This window comes from Achroia grisella, unplaced genomic scaffold, assembly GCF_030625045.1.
Source record: "Achroia grisella isolate CSIRO2021 unplaced genomic scaffold, CSIRO_AGI_Agris_v1 utg1186, whole genome shotgun sequence".
NCBI lineage: Eukaryota > Metazoa > Arthropoda > Insecta > Lepidoptera > Pyralidae > Achroia > Achroia grisella.
This window is the reverse complement of record NW_026712592.1, coordinates 806,226-826,218: the sequence shown is the minus strand read 5'-3', so window position 1 is coordinate 826,218 and position 19,993 is coordinate 806,226. Positions and strand designations below refer to the sequence as shown.

At 32.7% G+C, this 19,993-nt stretch overlaps 1 protein-coding gene across 1 annotated transcript in view; it reads right to left on the bottom strand.

Annotated features, from left to right (window-relative positions):
- The window catches only part of LOC131853851 (RNA polymerase II elongation factor ELL), a 51,509-nt gene that overhangs the window by 11,268 nt on the left and 20,248 nt on the right, over window positions 1–19,993 (bottom strand). The window contains exons 3-7 of the mRNA XM_059204916.1: window positions 9,328–9,423; window positions 4,447–4,598; window positions 3,121–3,594; window positions 586–656; window positions 356–512 (exon numbers count right to left, since the gene is read on the bottom strand). Coding sequence (XP_059060899.1) covers window positions 356–512; window positions 586–656; window positions 3,121–3,594; window positions 4,447–4,598; window positions 9,328–9,423 — 950 coding nt within the window. The remainder of the gene's footprint in view (window positions 1–355; window positions 513–585; window positions 657–3,120; window positions 3,595–4,446; window positions 4,599–9,327; window positions 9,424–19,993) is intronic.

Sequence of the window (19,993 nt, the reverse complement as noted above, 5' to 3'; positions counted from 1 at the left end):
AGATTTAGTGTTCCATGTGGAAAATACGAAACGACCTGTTATGTATCTACTGATGAATAATTCACAAAGCAGTCAACAACAAAGAAAATCTTGAACCTTTGGCACTTGGAAGTTCAAAAGACACCTTAAGAGAATTAAGCCGGAGTTTCCGGTATTTAGATAAAAAAATATACGAATAAATAATATACGAAATATTAATTGATGCGCAACGTCATCGCAATTCAATTGTACAGGAAACAATATAGTTTCCTACAATTAACAGTTATAGTAAGTACATGCATGTACAATATACATATACATGATTACTGCGTGCACATTACATATGACGGCTACGTGCACATTATGTATGACTGACCTCTTCAGCGTACGCTTTTCCTCCTCTGAATAGAACGGCCAGTCTTCGTTGACGTCATTCCATATATGTCTACGTAAGTGAAAACAATTATCCTTCAGCGTGGCTATCTGAGGCAGTATTTTGTTCACCAGACAGCGTTCCCTCTCCTTGATCCCTTCTGCAATATCATGCCGAGCGTTAACAAACAAGAGTTTCGTTGGTAATTAGATTAAGGATGGTAACTAACTCACCACTATTGAGCCTAGCGTACAATTCTGGCTTCTTGAAGGGTTTGAGTGCTAGTAATTGTATAAGTCTTTCCCTGAAAAAAAAGAGATTAACGGTAATGAATAGATATTCAACAATAATATAGTTTATTATAAATATTAATGCCATGTTAATAACTACGCTGATTCATTTTCTGGGCTTCAATTGCCGAAATTGCGGAGACGAATTAGAAAAAAACATAATAGGCTGAGGTTATACATGATGACCTCAGTTAGCCGTTAAGCATACCACCACACAAATATTTGTATTCTTGACTATAATTGTTTGTATCAGTCAGTGTGTTTTCTATGAAATATGTATGTATTTGCAACAGTTATCTAGTATTAGCGGTATAAGCTCTGCTTAGCTTGGTACTAAATGACGCTGTGTGAATTGTCCTGGGTTATTATGATTATTTTAATCATCAGAGAGTATTTTATACTCATGGGCTTAACTGAATTAACATTACAGATATACACCCAACATGCAGTAACACGTATAATACTGACGTATTTACTCATTAGTATTGACTATAATTTTTCTATATCTGGCTATGAGAGGCTAACAAACAGAGCTAGGTAAGTGAGAAAAATTAGAATATACATAAGTGGCAACGAATTTCATACTAATCTTTTGACTACGCGTAAATAAGAGTACTCCATTTCACCATTGCTATAAATGGCATTATTTTATTGTAATTATGACCATATTTCAAATAGGTTTATTTAATAATTAGAATAGAATTAGATAACCTTCGTTAGTCATGTGACAACTAACTCAATGCATGAATGAATCAATCAATCAACAATAAGATACTAATGTGTATTTCAATTTAAAAATATACAGTAAATATATTTCATATTGTTAAAAACTATTGATACAGATCGTAAGCGTTTCGCACCAATATACTATGCTAACGTATTCTCGATGATACTATGCGTGATTACATAGTATTTTTAATATTTTCAAAGAATTCCTATTTATTTTCTTCATTAATTCCATAAAATTCAGGATATTTTGTAGAAATCATGCGTGGTAATTTTTGTTTAGTATCACGTGACTTTTATGGAATTAAGACTTAGGAATAATACAAATGCAATATATATTCATAAATTCGATACGAGCATATGTCGCTCGTGTCGAATTGATAACCTCTCATTTGTTTTTCTTCGGCGAGAAAACAAGTAACAGTTTATCAAAGAACTTGCTTACGTCAAAGCATTCTCTATCCATTCGGGAATCTTTTAATCCATACTGATACCTAAATTGTATTAGTTTATCTGTCCTTAAATATACAAGTATGATTGTTCATGCCGTAAGTTAATGTTGATATCAGTGAATCCTCTTTTATGGCACAATTATATGTAAAAGGCAATACAAAATTGTTAGTCAAGTATAGCGCGAGTTAAATATATGAAGATTGCAACCACATTTCCTTTACCGCAAAGTATTATCGTTATGGTTTCATACTGATAACGATATGACCTTATCTTTCAACTTTTGGGTATGGCAACGACACGCGAACAATTGCAGATATGTTAAACAGAAGATAATATTTATAGTTAATGATAATAGTTTCGTTTACCAATTACGCGTTAATACAATAATGTAACAGATAAAAGTATTACATAACTTGATTGGGACCCCTAAGGCTGTCAGATATGAATTTGAAGTGTATCATAACAATTAAAATACTTTATAAATTGTAGTGTATGAATATTAATTAACATTATACACGCCTGATATTCCATTTTCGTTGGTATGAACTGTACAAATTTAGTTTTTTTTGGACAATAACACATCTAAAAACATTTTAATATATTTTAAATAACTAATCTCTGTTTAATTAATACTATACAGCTATACTTATAGGATATAAGAATCCATGATAATGATGGATTCTTATATTTTTTATATCTGATGTTATATTTAGACCATAGAAGTTCAAGTGATGTTTAGAAAGTTGTCAAAGTATAGTCTGTCTAATGTGTATTTATTAGCATTTTATAAAGATTTCATCATCAACAAAAAAAAAACTAAAGGTTGTATAATCGCGAATAAATAAACATATGAACATAAAGATATTTTTAATTACATCGGCTAGTAGATCACGTTCTTAACCAGCGCACCTATCAAAATTGACATACAAATAATTTTATTTTCAACCGACTGTAATATTTAAGGGGTTCTGAATACTTTTTTGTGCGTGTGTCTCTAAGAGTAACATTCTTACCTAATCTGTTTTGACTTATATTAAAGAGGGTGTCAGAGACTTAGGTATTATAAACTCTTTGGATAGACATCAATAACTATCGTCTTTACCCTATATATTATATGAAATGTGGTCGGCCTTATTACATAACTGTAAATATTAAAAAGCTATTTAATGCGAGAAAGAGAGCGCCCTCCTGTCTTGCTTAGGAGTACAAAGATGCAGTAGGTTTTTGGCCGCTTATATTAGTCTAGGCAAAGCCTACGTGTAGTAGTACACTCTAAATTGCTGAGAAAGTGATACTTACTTTATGGACCGTTTCGTGAGATCCGGATTAGGGGGCGCGCGCTGCTGTTGGTGTGGGTGTGGTTGATGTTGCTGCGGAGGCAGCGAGGCCGGTATGGGTTGTTGACGGACAACCGGGGGCGCCGCCACTAATCTATCTACCCTTTCTACTCCTCTTTCAGGTCTATCGATTCTCTCAGGCCTATCTATGCGATCAGGCCTGTCCATACGGTCAGGCCTATCTATGCGTTCAGGCCTGTCCATGCGTTCTGGCCTCTCAACTCGCTCGGGTCTGTCGGGCCGCTCGGGTCTGTCGGGCCGGTCGGGTCTGTCGGGCCGGTCGGGTCGGTCAGGCCGCTCTGAGCGCTCTAAACGCTCCCCTCTCTCCGTACGCTCAGCTAACTGAGCTGCTGCCGACGCTGGGTATATAGGGTGTGCTGCACGGACTTTAACACGCCGTCCAATATCCGTCTGGTTTGGCTTTATCACGCGGGTGCTGTAATGATACCAATGCGATTAGATATTATGAAATATGCATACGGAATTAGAACTATACCATATTATATAGGGATAGGCATTTAATTCAAAGTAAAAAGACTACCATTACCTCCAAATATATAATTGTAAGCTTCGAGAATGTACAGTGGATTTAATAGTTCATTAATCAAATATTCAGCATTTTAGAAATACTTACGACAAGAAAAATATTGGAAGTATTACAATATACAATTTATAGTATACGTGTTTGGTAATTGAAATATGAGCATTGCAAATATTTGATAATAATCAATTGCGCAGTTGATATTGATATAGAGAAATAAGATACTATTGATTTGTGCATTTCATGTCTAAATTTGAAACATAAAGATATTACAACAGAGGATTGTTAGGTGTGTCAAGAATTATTATAATACCTAATGTAATCTAATACTATATAGTCAAATATATTTCCACAGTACTTGGAAAGTGCTATAGTGTGTTCGAACTGATACATAATATAATCTGCGCACATTTCAATAGATATTGAAATGTGCACTAAGTACCACCATTGCATTTGGCAGGGAACTGTAGCAATGGTATCTAGTAGTCCCATGACAAATCAAACGGTCAATAACAATAGAACAGTGACAGCAAAAATCGCAAGTAATATACGTTACATCGCTGGCGATTTATTTTATCACGTCGTCTCCACTTCCTTGTTCATTTCACGTGAATACCGCACAATATGTGTTAACTGACCTGGCTTCATATGCTCAACCTATCATGATTGATGATAGGGTTATGCTCACAGTATACTGTTAGCGCAGACGGAAGCATAATTCCATATTAATTTATTTAAAATATATACCATTTGCTCTGCTCCGCGGCAACAGTCCTCGCCATGCGGTCCTTGGTAGCCTCGTACGAGTCGTCATTGGCTTGTACCCGCATCTTGCGCGGCAACGGCCCGCACGACTCCAGCCGCCGCGCGCCACCTCCCCTGACGCATTCGAACGATCCCTGAAAGTAAATAAAAATATATAATTAAAGTTAGAATATAACTGTCACAAAATAATAAATAACTGTGAAATAAGAAAAACTAAGAAGACCTAAGCGATGTCTTAAAACTATTTATGCATTATATGCTTACATATGTAATGATTATTTTTGTTGTATATATAATATTTATACGTAATATTTGAATTTGCGACATCAATGAATATAATAATTGAAAAATATAATAACATAATTTTATTTTTGGATTTCAGATTTATAACCACTTTTGGTTATAAACTGAATTCTCATTTACATATTAAATTTGCTATATAGATATGATGAGATCTTGTACACATAAACGGAACGCACGAACTTCAAGAGATACAAAATTAGCATTCACACTAGTAAATCACCTTGATTAAGACAACCTGATTAATATTCGAATTGCCTTACCTTCCAAACTCAGTAATGGGATAAGAAAGGATTTTAACATCGAAAATGGCTTTTAAGTAGAAACTTTAGAGGCTACATGTATAAATAGTTAAAAAGAAGATTAAATGAAAATACTGTTAAATATGAAAGCATAAATATTTATATTGCAACAAAACAGTATTATAGACTATAAGATACGATCCATAAGGTCTAATCTATTACCTATAGTTTTACAATACAATACCTACGAATACTTCGTGCCTGAAATTGCACTTTCTAGAGGCTATTGAGTAACGTCTCAATGCGCGCTGCATTCCAAGTGAATATTTTTTTTTCCTTTGCTGCTTAAAATAATCAGATAGTTTGAAATTAGTTGAGAGTTATGTTGTATATATGTTGTCCGGATGTTATGTTATCTTCGGGTACAGAAGGTACATTAAAAATGTGCAAAATATCATAGTCCCAGTCATAAAGGCAAATATTAAAGGAAATTTTTAAATATAGCTAATTAATAACATAAATTATTTACAATCTATAACTAACAATGATAAAATTAGTGAAAATATTCAGGCCAGAGTTCGAACCACCCATACGTAAGTTTATTCCGACTAATTTGTCGATCATAACTTATTATCCACTGCAACCGTTTCGCGACCCACAAACTCACGCGAGCGCGCGTATGTACATGCATTATAAGGGGATAGATACTACGGAGAATATTAAATGTTATGCTGTATACTTTGAATCATCCGTTCAGTCAGTTTTGAACGTTGAATTTCAAGCGGCGAATGAGCCGACTAACAGATAATTGATTTTTCAAATCCAATTATCAATCTTTTACTGTCAATGGTCTTTTTATTAACGTAAGGATTTTATAAGAAGGTGATAATGTTAAGTAAGCTCAAACAATAAAAGTAGTAACAAGTTTTTTTTTATATATGATATTCAGGTTTCACGAGAGCTTCATTTTATCAATATTTACTGCCTATAATGTCATTACATCTAGTTTTTAGAATCAACTATAGAACAAGTAGACAGGGCATACAACATTCTGTTCATCCCTGGTTATCTAACAGAGTCTCTTTTTATGTAGAAACTGAGTATAAATAACACAATTATTAGGTATATCTGTAGTAGATATGGTAATGACTTAGTATTTCATGGTAACTAATGTATAAAACAAATAAAACTCTATACTCTTATGAGATACCTGTTCCACGCTGTGGCATGTTGCGGGTTATGATAAATACATTTTGTAACCATCGTCAGTAAACTATCATTTACTGATCGAGCACACCTCTACTGATATCGAGATAAATTTTATATCATTTCGAAGCATACAAATATTTCAAATGACAATATAAAACAGTAACTACACTGATTGAAACGAAAGCATCTGAGCAAAGTAGTTTTATCCTAAAATAAACGCATGCTTTATTCATTTTATAACAGCAACGCGTGAAGTAGACACTGGCACTTTAATAACATATAAGTGAAAAACATTACTTTTTATTGCGAGTTAACGTTCCGTGAAAGTCACAGGGCGTTAAAAATCAATAACATGTATATTTAATTGGAATAATAGAAATGTTGCTAAGTGACATATATGCTAACGAAGTAGTCAGTTTTTTTAGTTCTTTATTTAGTTATTATTAGTTCTTGCGATTTTTAGTTAGTAGTTATACCTAATATAGTGATATAAATTTACAGTTGTCAACCTTGTGATAAAGTCTGTTCTAAAATATCCATATGATCCTGTATGATTAACAGATTTCTTTTAGTCAGGATAACTGATAAGAATATTAATAATAGTAATACATTTATCAAAACATGTAGCTTATATAGGTATGGTCTCATTGAAGAGGGCTAATATACATAATATTTCACTTGAGATATCTGACGTTAAACAGTCATCACCTGTGCAAACATAGTGTATTAACTGTGCAACTATAATGAACTCATATATTTACGTGTAACAAAATTCTTGAACATTTATTACCTTGATTGATAATACAACTACAAAATATTATGTTTATATAACTTTTTATGTGGTTATAAATACCATTATAAATAAATAAATAAGACTTTATAACCACTTAAAAAGTTTATTGAGAAATAGTCGACGTGATGTCAAATAACAGACAGAATTCCGAGAGAATCTATATATTAAAAACTTTGCACCTATTTTTATAAAAATTGCCCGGAAGGAGCAGTATGAAATTTGGCATACTTATAGTTTATAGAAGAAGTGCAAAATGCTAATATTTAAAAAAAAAACATCTATGCATTTGATACACACGTATACATACTATTTTGTTTATTCTTAAAGTCTGTGGTCAAATTGAGAATAGATAAATATTGTTTTGCCTATACTAATATCAAACCCTATAGACATCTATAGGGTTTGAGATTAGAACCTTAATAGTATTCAAAGTTATAATTTTAATTAACTATGTTACAATATAATAATTTCGTCTCACTCGTATAAATAAATTCTTCTTAACCCAAAAATACTTTAATACTGGCCCCAACAATGTAATTCAGGTCACGTGAGTATTTTCTAGTTCAACTGTAGCTTCTACTACAACTCATTGGGGTAAACGGTGATTGTTAGTAGTGTGGATTAATGATACCATTGCTAGCAATGTACCATGTCAGGTTGACCTCCACGCGGTTCCTCCTGGAAACCTACATATTCACCAAGAATTTATCACGATAAATTCTTGGTGAATATGTCACAATGGGCTAATTGACCTAACCTTATGCTTATCTTATCATCCTCCAGTGGTGCCCTGCCAACGTAAACCGTTAGCTCAGGCGGGGGCACCATTCCATTATCATTCAAAAAATTCAACAATGACAATTCTTTAAGTCCAAAACTTAGTTTTATTGCAAGCTATTGTCGTTAGTATTCATAATTCAAACTGTTTAATACCAGGTATTAAACAGTTTTTAAAAACTATTGCATATATGTGGAAATAATATAGATATATAACCTTCGTTAAGTCCATTTTGTATTTGTTTTTTGCACAATAAACTTATTATCAACTATAACAATATTACAACAGCCGAAATTTATAGAACAAAAGCCTCTTCGTTCTACGGATAGCTAACGCACACATAAATATATAGTAATATGTATCTATATAGGCGATGGTCACCACTTACCATCTGGTGGACCGTCAGGTTGTTTGCTATTATATATACATAAAAAAGCCGATCTACTCTGCATCTAATTCCTATTCACGGATTGTTAATTAAATTATTTTTTTAATTCAATTCTGCTATTAATTTATTAAGTTTAATATGATTTTATTTAAAAATAACAATAGATCCATGGATTGGACTAAAATCGATATTGAGATTCCAGTGTAAAGATTAATTAGCGAGTAAAAGTAAATAACGATGGTATTAGAGAAACATACTACATTATGTAATTTCATCCATTCGTTGTACACTAACGATAATAATCTATAAGGCGTTGCGATTGGAAGTTAACTATTGATAATATCACCTTATTTATGTAAAACCAGCCTTGTTAACACATAATTTGATAAACATATGTTATCTATTCAATATCTGTATTCATACATCAGGCCATTTGCTTACAGAAGCCGGCATACAACCTGTACAATTATACCTATATCAACGTAAGTTCAAGCTCAAAAATACCTTACAGCCCCACCGCCCTTTAGTTCCTCGGGCCTAACCCTACAAAATCCTTTCAAACTACAATTACATATTCCTTTCAACACTAACATCCTAAAGAAAAATATTGACAATTTCACACATTGTCGGTTCTTTCCTTACCCAAAACCTCAAGCTATACCTACATGATTAAATGATTATTAGCAGATAATTAGGGAACAGGTATGTTAACGTGAGCTAATTTATTTATGACAATAACTGTAACGTATTAGTAATAACAATAAATAATCTGTTAATTATAGTTACAACATAAATACACAAATTATTTATATAACAATATTAAATATGCGCTTAAGAAAGCCCACATGAAAAATCTAATTAAGGCTACTATCACATAAACTAAATTAGATGCACGGTAAACGTATAATTATTTACCTATCACACTTCCTTTATGAGTAAAGAACATTACAGACTAGAATATATAGATGTGATTATATTTACGAGTATATTATTATGACTTTGTTATAAGTATAACTTCTGAGTTCGGCCCAGAGAGTACTATTCCATGTGGGGTTAGACAGAAAACTTTTATATTATTCAGTATTTGCCTCATACTACTATGTCAAAAGAGATGAGTCATGCAAACTTTCCTTATTAAAATTTGGTATATTACCTGTGGACCTTCCATTTCTGCATTACTGTTGAGGCTGAAGTGAAATGTGGTCTCACCCAATGGGCCATTGCCATTGGATCCCGGAATGGAGATTTTCTGAAAACACCAGAAAACAACATGTAAAGTATCTTTTGCGACTATAAATTTATTACAAAATTAATTAAGTTGCAGTTTATTAGAATTGATATTATGTGTAATAAATAAAAACAATATTATTCAACTTTGTACACGTGAATCAAGTTCAGTCAACGATAAAGTTTTTAAAGTTAAAATTGCCCTTGAGCAAAACTTTGTGAACGTCGGAGCAAACATGTATTTTAATGTTTTTTGTGATACCAAAATAGTATCGGCACAGTTCGAATGAATAGTAGATCGTCGTCGTTGCTTGTGACGTAAAATAGATACAAACAAAACGTTCGACCGGAAGAATACAGATAACGTTACAGTCAGCACGAGAAAAAAGGACGTCGGATGTATTTGTGACATTTGTCAAAATGTAGATGGTGAATAATTTATATGGAATCTACTGCTGGCCAAGAGAAATGTTCGGAGCTTCAACGTGGGAAGGCTGGCACGAATTCACATAGTTTTTGTTGAGTCACATAATCAACTAATAAGATTGAACGAAAATTAAGCTATTATATTAAAGAAAATATACCTAACCTACCTATTTGGTGAATTACATATAGATAATGACTACACATATGTGTAGTTGTGAGTCCAAATAAGGGTATCCTGGGTTAATAAGCGCTCAGTTGCAACCGTGTGGCTATTGCGTGTTCGTTACTTAGAGGTAAGTAATGACTTTCATCGCTTGGAATGGCAACGTCGCGGCGATACGTTCCAAGTTGAGCGTTATAGTTTCACCGTCTTACCCTGTTTTTAATAGTATGGAAAGATGTTAAGTATAAAAGGTAAACCCATTAGAAATACTCAAGTTATCAGTAAAAAAAATCATATAAAATATTAATAAAAATATTGTTGGATGCAACGTAAATAAAATAACTTGTCGACAAGTAGCTGAGTGGAAACAACTTTGAATTTAGTTTGATACAAAATTGTAACAGTATGAAAATACAGTTGATCATTGGATTACGTTCACAGAAAACGTGTTCTCGTTGAGCATACTTTAAATGATACAGATTATAACTAACAGAAAGACAATTAAAACAGAAGTGTCCCAGGCGCACCTCATTTGGTGATGCGCACACCTACATGCGTGGCCGCGAGTCACTTTAAGGTCGAAGCTGACGATGTGTGCCAGCACTACAATGCCAGGCAATTAACCTATTAAAGAGTGCGCCGCGAAGCGGAGACTGATGGAGCAATAACCCGACAAGTCCCACCGCTAACGTGTTAACCTATAGTCGGAACATTCGTTACGCAACTCACTTTTCCGGCTAAGGGTGCGTATCTCATAAGTACTCAAGTATATAACTTATACTACAATCATAAAATTTACATAATGCAAACTGTAAACATGTTTGCATCTTAATATACTATAATATATGGTATAATAAATCTTAGCTGAAACAACGACGCGTTTTCCGCGTTAAGTTACTAAAATAAAAAGAGGTCTTGATCTTGAGACAAAAGACGTCAAAAATCGGCATACGACATATAAACAAAGCTGCGATACGTTTGTCAGAACGTGAACGAATACTGATAGATAAACAAAGTATAATATGGAATTATGACTCTAATGAGGAAAAAACCCGCTACGGACGGAGCTCGCGGGTCTTGCGAGGGAGCGCGGAGTGCGGCTTTCTCTGCGGTACCAACAGCCAATATAAAGAGCCCGTCGCGATAGAATACTTCGGCATTCGGTGAGCAGCCGTTTCGCCCGCATCATCTGTGTTTTCATGGCCCATTCTATATTGTTGAGTTTGCTTCTTTTATTAGTCATTTTGTTTTGCGATTGTAATTCAGTAACACACATGATTAGTTATTTAATAGGTAATTAGTCCAATGCATCTCTAGATCGTATTATGTCAAGGTCGTTCGTTTATTGTTTGTCTTCAAATGAAGGTCGTACCGTGCGTCTTGTTCATTCCGGAAAATACGAGGAAATTCATCCGTTTTCCAAGGTATTATTCAAATACCATCCATTATATTAATTTATAAGCGGCACAACTATCAAGACTGAGTACTTTGGTTCTGGCAGTAAATTTCATAATCATATCATCGTGGTTTATGTGCAAACTAACGTTTTCAGCTTTTGGTTTCCATTTCGTGGGAGGGATTTCTTTATTGTTCACTGCCTGTCGTGCGCAGCGACTGTGGCTTTTGTTGGTTACCTAATTTCACAGCAAGCGGCGAGCGGTACGATGTTGCAAAGTGAGAGGCCGTCACAACCGGTCCGTTCAGCTCATTCGACCGAGAGATATACACATACAAGTAAGAAACACATCTTCGTCATAGGTTTGAGTTGTTAGTTTAGAGCTAGACTGGTTCAGTACATACACGTTTCGTATGTGCGGGAGGTAGAATCAATAAGTTCCGTTTCATTTCCGAGAAACCGTTTGATTACTTGTATAGTAATGTAGGTAAGATGAAATGACGGGACAAACCCGGACGCAAACCGCGATCGTGCGCCCCAACCTCGAATTAACGTGTTGTATCTTATTGACGCTACTTGCGGAGGTGGTACAGGTCGTGTAATGCAAATTGAACTTTAAATATCAAGAGCCGTGAACACATTACAATTTATTTAGATATTGGCATGCGTCAGCGAACGGTCGACGATAATAAATGGATCGCTTTAAGGCGAATACTAGCGGAAAATACACGCAACCGGGTTGTGATACTATGTTAATTGGTTACCAACTTGTTATTTTATACTCTATATACTTAAGATAATAATTGTTAAGTTGTTTACGGTTTATCTTTCAACCTTGGATACAACAGACCAGAGTCAAGTCAGAACAAAAACAAGACAAAAGTAAAAACACAATGTTTTTAAAAAGTCCAATTGAGGCGATTTTTTGATAAGATAAAATGTAGACTAAGGTAATTTGTAGGCAAACATGTATCTTTGTGTCGCTACGAGATAATAAAATGATAATAATTATGATATTAATTATATTTTACTTAAATCTTTGATTGTCTTCTCAAATCAAAATTGTATGCGTTGTACACAAAGAGGCATAGGGCGTAATATAACCGTATGTAGATACAATAACTTTAAATAAACGTGTGATAAAAATTATCACAAAAAACCTATTTTACCTACGGAAAAGCCATGTTACAAGCCATTAGAGTCGTAGAAGCATTTATAAAGGTACACACCAAGTAAACGTTCAGGCAGTTGTAGATTTATTGATAAACAACGTATCGTTTGAACAAGCGTATTTCAATTTAATGTCATAAAAGCGGAAATATTAGAAAAGTAACCCGTTTGAGAATAAACGCAGCTGTTAAATTTGGCAATGCGTCTGCGGAAGAAATTGTTCTAACACAATTTACTAACGGTAATAGTCACTTTCATCGCAGACACATTTAAAGGCGAAGTGAGTGGCCAGTTATTCGTGAGGTTTCTACGATACTATTTGCATATTCGCCGACTTTCTAATGGACGATGCGGCTCTTGTCGCAATCGTCGACAGCGGTGAGGTAACACTATTCATTTAATTATGTGTACTCATAATAGAAAAAATTAAGACCGGTTAGTAACTAATTGCCAATGAATTTCAATGTACTAACTTAGCTTATCCATACTTTCTCACTCCCAATATCTTAATTCCCAGGTCCATAGTATACACAAATAGTATTTGTTTTATTTGAGTACCGACGAATCATTTAATAATAACGTGATCTGTACAATATACTTGTTATAAGTACATTTACTTCATTTGAAATACATAAATTTGGATAGAATGTTACAAATGCTTGATGAAATAAATGAAAACAAAAAGTCTAAGACAATGTTCCCACTGTGATTACAAAATCCAAAGAATTAACTACATGTAAAATTATTTTTACATAGAAAGTGATTAGATTAATGTTATTCAGTTCAATTACAAATTTTGATGTTACTTTGCTGCTAATGATAAGAGAATACGTCAAGCTTGAATTATGCAATTTGTTAACAACACAAGGTCATCATCATCTATCATAAACTGTCAATATAAAATTGTGTTTTACTCATAAAATATAAAATTGTATTGATCGCCTAAAGAAGGTATTTAAGCGACAAATATAATTTTATAAAGTGGCATTGTTTATAATGCGAACAGTGGCCGGGTGGGTCACCGCAAGGATTCAATCTGGTGCCGTTCTCCTTCGTGGCGGGCGCTCGCGACCTTCCGTCAGAGGAGGGGCGCCTCTCACCGGCGTGACGGTAACTACGGCCTTACTTTGCGAGGCTGTATTGAAACTTCTACGTAACGAAGCTCTTTCCAACAGTTACCCAATGCCTGATAGGAGTTCCGTCGATACATACATACTTGGCACAACATAAACACTAACAGATCACGTGAACTACTTGCGTAACCATCATTGCAGGCACCGCTCTGGTACACCTTTTGATACAAACGTGAAATACATAGACATTTCTTATTATTGAGACATATTATAATGGTGAAATTGTAAACCATATTATGAAATTGAAGCGCTGCCTAACACATTATCGATGAATGATTCATATAGTATAATAAACATTACTGCAACTTTTAAAGTATCTATATGTCAATAGACAAGAAGAAATAGAACTGCAAAATACTAAAAACAGTAGATATTAATTAAATAATACGAAGTGGTAAAAGGTGAATAGATATTTCCACTACACAAAGTAAACACAACGCGATGTGGAACATTCACTCATTCACTTTTACTAAACTGACAAACAATTATTCTATTGTTACGTGCACACAATTAGTAAAAATGAGCAAGTAGATAGGTATTATATTTTAAGCATATCATTTGGGATCAAATAAATACATAAGGACGACATACGAGAAACAAAATAGGAAGTGAATTATTACACGTATGAAATATATAGGATACATGACTCATATAAGAATTAGATATGTAAAACTTTCCTGTTGCGTGACGCAATATTATTATGGGTTAAGTTTCAAATTTAAACGATTCTGGTGCAATACTCTGCGTTAGTGATGTTCTATTATTCTAATTTGAATTGTAAAGATAAGTCAAATTACAGAGCAGTAAGAATTAATTTAACAAGGATCTGCAGGAAGTCATTATTACCAAGATAACATAGATATGTAAAAGGGGATAGACCGAAGATATTTCCCTTAAGATTGCGTATAGAAAATGCTAACCGCAAAGAACTAAAATTATTTGATATTGATGACGCACAAAATTTGAAATGATTCCGAAAGATAGTTTCTTTTGTAAATTTTAACTTATACTTGTATCGTTATCATCTCTTTCTAATTTTCTATCTGTAATTATATTAATTTTGACTTTGATTTCACTTAGGATTTTTCCAGTTATACTTAAGAGTATATTATGAAGTCCTATTTGTAATAATTCTCCTTTCTGTGAATGAAATAACTGATCAGATGAGGCATAATAAAACGTTGTCAGTGAGTAGACAATGTCGCAAGTATTTAGATCAAGGTGCGAACACGCGTTCGAGAGTCGAGATTGGATCCGTGGAATTTTTGTCGAAGATCACGCTTGCATTCACGTCCAAAGAGGCGTAATAATTCATTATCATTAATATATGGCATCAATATATAGGCAGCAGTAGACAGGTGAGTGCTTTTTAATATAGATGAACACAAAATAAGAAAACAGCAACAATTTAAAAAGTAATATAATACGAGACAATATATGTAATTGGAAAATGAAATTTAATTATAATAAAAAAATACTGTAAAACTGTTTCGCATTAATACTGATTATTGAATCATATCATTATCACACAATTACAAAGCATAAATAATGTGAGAATAAAAACATGAACCTCTAGAAAATAGATCATGTTTGTAATCAACAGGTGCCGAATTGGAATTCGAAAATATATGGGTGAAACTTTTTCCGTCTAAATATGTGGGAGAAGATGGGTCACGTATGAGTGTTGATTCTAAAACAATCAAGGAGCGTAGACGCGGTGCCGACGTGACGTGACGCCGACCACGCCTCCCTTGCTACGGGTTTATATTACGTCTGGTACTACTACAATTACTGCTCTTGGGGAAGGCGCAATTTACAGGATAGTATTTTGCAATTGGGGTCACAGATTTTTCAATAGTCACGTAGTGTTGGATTTCTCGCAGCAGACATACGCTTGTGTATTTAAAAAAAGTTAGTTCTAGATTTGATTTGTAATAATGGTACTTTACTTGAACTGGAACAAATTGCTCTACTGTTCAAATCTGGAATATTTAATATTAGTTATTGACAAAGTGTAACAATAGTTCTATGATACATTTGCATGTAGTATCCATGCTATTTCATAAAATCACCTTAATATCTGTTAAAACCGTGGTGTCAAAAGGACGATATGAATACTAACAGGTATATTTCTTATGAAATATTGAAATTCATATAAGTTTACAAATTTTATATACATAAATTTTATATAAATGCTTATTATATGAATTAAAAAGCAGTACAACTATACATAAGTGATAAGATAGTAATAATTCAACATTTTACAGGTGTTACTTTCAGTATTTTTATTCGAACGTAATAGATGCCAGCGGAAAACAATATGCGCATTACACACTATAAAGCAAACAAATTAACTATGAAACCGTTCTCAGTAGCTGAATTCAATATACTATCATCGAGCGGTATAGGTGTGGTGCATTATTGTTTCCAAGCGGATATTTCATTTTACCAAAGCGTAAAGGTTACAGACTCAAAATGGCATTGCTATAAAACAATAGCACTCATTACAAGATAAAGTTTTACAATAACAATAGTATGTCAATAGATTGTAGTAAAAAAATATACCAATAATTAAATTTTCATTAGAATGCGAATTGTGATATTCCTCAATACGATTTTATTTTGTAACGAAAGTTAAATATCATTTTAACATATTATCAAAGTTATTGAACTGTAGCTACGATACACAACAGGACATGGAGACCCTATTATAATAAGTCAATGTGGCCGCAGTCCACAAGACAACCTTGAATGTAATATGTAGTATGATAAAACCATTAATACCTTATTCTTGTAAATCAATTGAACCGAAAATACACATAAATGATAAATATGAAAAGTAAAGTTTGAACTATTTCTCTGATATAAAACTTGCAATCTGAATAAGTAAGTGCTCAAATATGTGCCAACTACAAAAAATTTCACTTTCTGCAAATATAAACTGCTCACTTCGGCATTAGATTATACTTATGGTAAAAGGTAGGACTTTCAAAGATAATAGTCAAACAAGTTTTACATTTAAAGTTATGTATAAAAAAATATCTAAATAGCTAGCGAGTTTTTAGCAACATTTTTCGGAGTGTAGTTAATGTAGCATAATGTCTTGCGAAAGAAAAGTAAACAATTTAAAATCTAATAAGTGCTGGATTTTCTCTGCATGACCCGTTCCATAGACAACAGAATTTTAGTCAATTGAGTAATGTGTCTATTCACACTCACCGAATAATCAGAATAGACTGGAAACCATATTTTTATTTTGCATAAAAAAAGTTTTGTACAATTTACTATACAATCTACGTCTGATTTTTTCTAGTATAAAAATAAATCAGAAGTTGTACCTACCTAACAACATAGTACTATACCAATCAAATAAAATTCGAGAACATTTGTCTGGCATACATAAACCTTATTACCGTAATATTCACGCAAGAACTAGTTAGTTAAAAAATAAAATCCTCAATAGATGATTATGCCTAATTTGAATGACATATTATTTTTTTATAAGACGCGAAAGATCATCATATTGCGTATATAATACACAGACAAAATTAGTTACATTTTAATTAGTGTTATAATCAGGAAATAAGATTAAAATAAAAACTGATTACATAAAACTATCACCTACCGTGAACGTATAAAATTATTTAGCAAATTCAATGTCTCTAATATAGTATTCCCAATGTAATATTTGTTTATCGGTATTCTATTGAATGGATTTCATATGTTATTTAGACATTTGTTATATAACAATTAGACTTCGCATTTATTTACGTTATGGTAAAGCAGTGCTCTAGGTTGGACGAAAACAATCGTGAACAGGACCGGTTTAATATTATTGCGGGTCTGTTGTATTGTACAGTACAACACACGGGAATTACGGGATATTGAGATTTATTTTAGAACATGTCCTTAATTTTTAATATATTTAATAATGCAATATTTATTTTAGATTGCATTTTTAACGAATTTTAATATAACAAATATACCCGTTCTTTTATATTTGGTGGGCTATCGTGATAATAGAGAGCTGAGTAGATCAATGCAGTTCTTAAACCCACTTTGCCCCACTGGGGCGTTGATGGATTATGATATAATATTGAGAGTTTGTTCAATGAAATGTACATAATTTGTTTAAGGATCCAGTTGTGGTTAATAATATACTTTGACATTTACGGAGAATAAAGACGTATAAATTTTTTAATTATTTGAAATTTAAAGGCATTAATGTTTACTAATACAGTAATATCTATTGATGTGTTTTATAATATTATACAATTAATAATTGTAATGTGCCACTCAAATATAACATTTGTTATCTTGTAGTATTTCAGGCATTGTATTCTATGGAAACGTGGGCGACGCTATAATCCCTCTAGTGGTGTCAGATTTACTATCGGTATATTCAACAACTGACGTGTGTGTATAGTATCTACAGGATACATCCGCTACAAAACAGGAGCACAAAACCAATCTGGATATATGTATAATATATATTTATATAATATATATGCACATGTCAGAGTAGGTACGACTGAATAACTGCTACGTTAAGAATTAAAAAATAACAAAAATGGATCGATGTATCCCAAAGGTTACCAAAACTGAAGTTTCAAAGAGGTGGTAACATTGATCTAAGTTAGGCCAAATGGACTTTTATCCAGAGCCGTAATACATATTATTAAAAAAAAAGACAAAGTAAATAAATTTAGTAGAATGGTGTCAAATTAAGGCAAATAGAATTAATTCATAACAGACATCAAGTAGGGTATATCATTGGTTAGATATTGGAAAAATTGTTTAGTTACTTTTAAGCGAGTCATTTTGAACGCAAAAAAAATTGTTTCGATCGAGGTTAAGGCCACTGTTGCAATTTGTATTCGATATTTTGGTCGATATTTTACAATCAATGATTACAATTGCATTTTGTTTTACAAATGTCATGCAGGTGCATTTTCGTATATATAGAACGCATTGAACTGGGATTCAATTGACAACGGTGCAGCTGAAGTTCAGAATAGTGCGGTAAGCGAGAGGTAACTTTTACCAGAGTTACGTAAGGTTGCCAGGCACAATTTATTATTGGCTCCGTTGCGAGCTTTCGTAATATAAGCCAGCAGTGCTTATGCACCACACTTTATGTCTACTTGCCCTCTTTCTGCTTAGACCCGGATATTTCTAGATTTAACTAGACTAAACACTTGCGTAGTAGATATATTTCTGCTGTAAAACAGTAATGCGTGTATTGTTTCGAAAAAAGCTAAGGCTTATATGTGTATTCCAATTGCAAAGCGAGGATTGACAAAAAGGATTATTATCAGTTGGTAAACGTTTGTACCTATTTTTAAGGTAAAAAGTGTCATTTTGTTAGTTTTATTACATTTTAACTATCAATATTTTATTTATTATAAATTATTAAAGGTAAAGAGTTATAATTGTATTAGGTTGTCCATGTAACAATGAAAACATTTAACTTTTCTTGAGATTTCACATCTGGTACACAACGCTGATTTTTTTATTCACATTAGTCGATGAAACCTTACTACAAAATAAAAAAAAGTTACAACTAACAAATTTCATTCAAGTGAAAGTTGTCCGAGTAACGATATTTTTAATTCATTTTTTATTTATTTGTTAAGTTATATTTGCCTACGTTATGTTGTAAACATATAAACCAGCCATAAAGCGTACGACTTTTTTATTCTTTCTTAAACTATTTCAGAGATTTTTTTTAAATGCTACCTCACCTTATTGTTCCTTCAGTTTTAACATTCTTTGTTAAGTAATAGAAAGTACATTATAAAGTTGAAAGCCTGATGATGACAAACATCAATTATAAATCTATTCTATATATAATACATGAAAAAAATTGCAAGAATGAGGAGAAGTAAGACATTTCACACACTTATAATTTAGAGGAGTGAGAAAACTAATATTTTTTTAAGTATGAATAAAATATATATTAAGGCAATAAAAAAACATTTCACCCATGTATTAGACACACACACGCATATATACTTTTTGTTTATTGTTATTCTCCAAAGTGTGAATAGATTAATATTGTTTGTCTTTAATATTATTTGTGTATAGTCTTACTGAATGTACAAGAACCATAATAAATTCATTTATTACAATGCATATATTAATTACTAGTGAAATACCGGTCGCCCAATATATATAAATATAATCTAATCTAATATAAAATATCAATTTAAAATAATGTAGCAGTTCACATTAGTGAATTAGAACCTAGAATAATGTTCAAACTTATAAGTTAAGTATATTAATTATGGTCGCATATCGACCA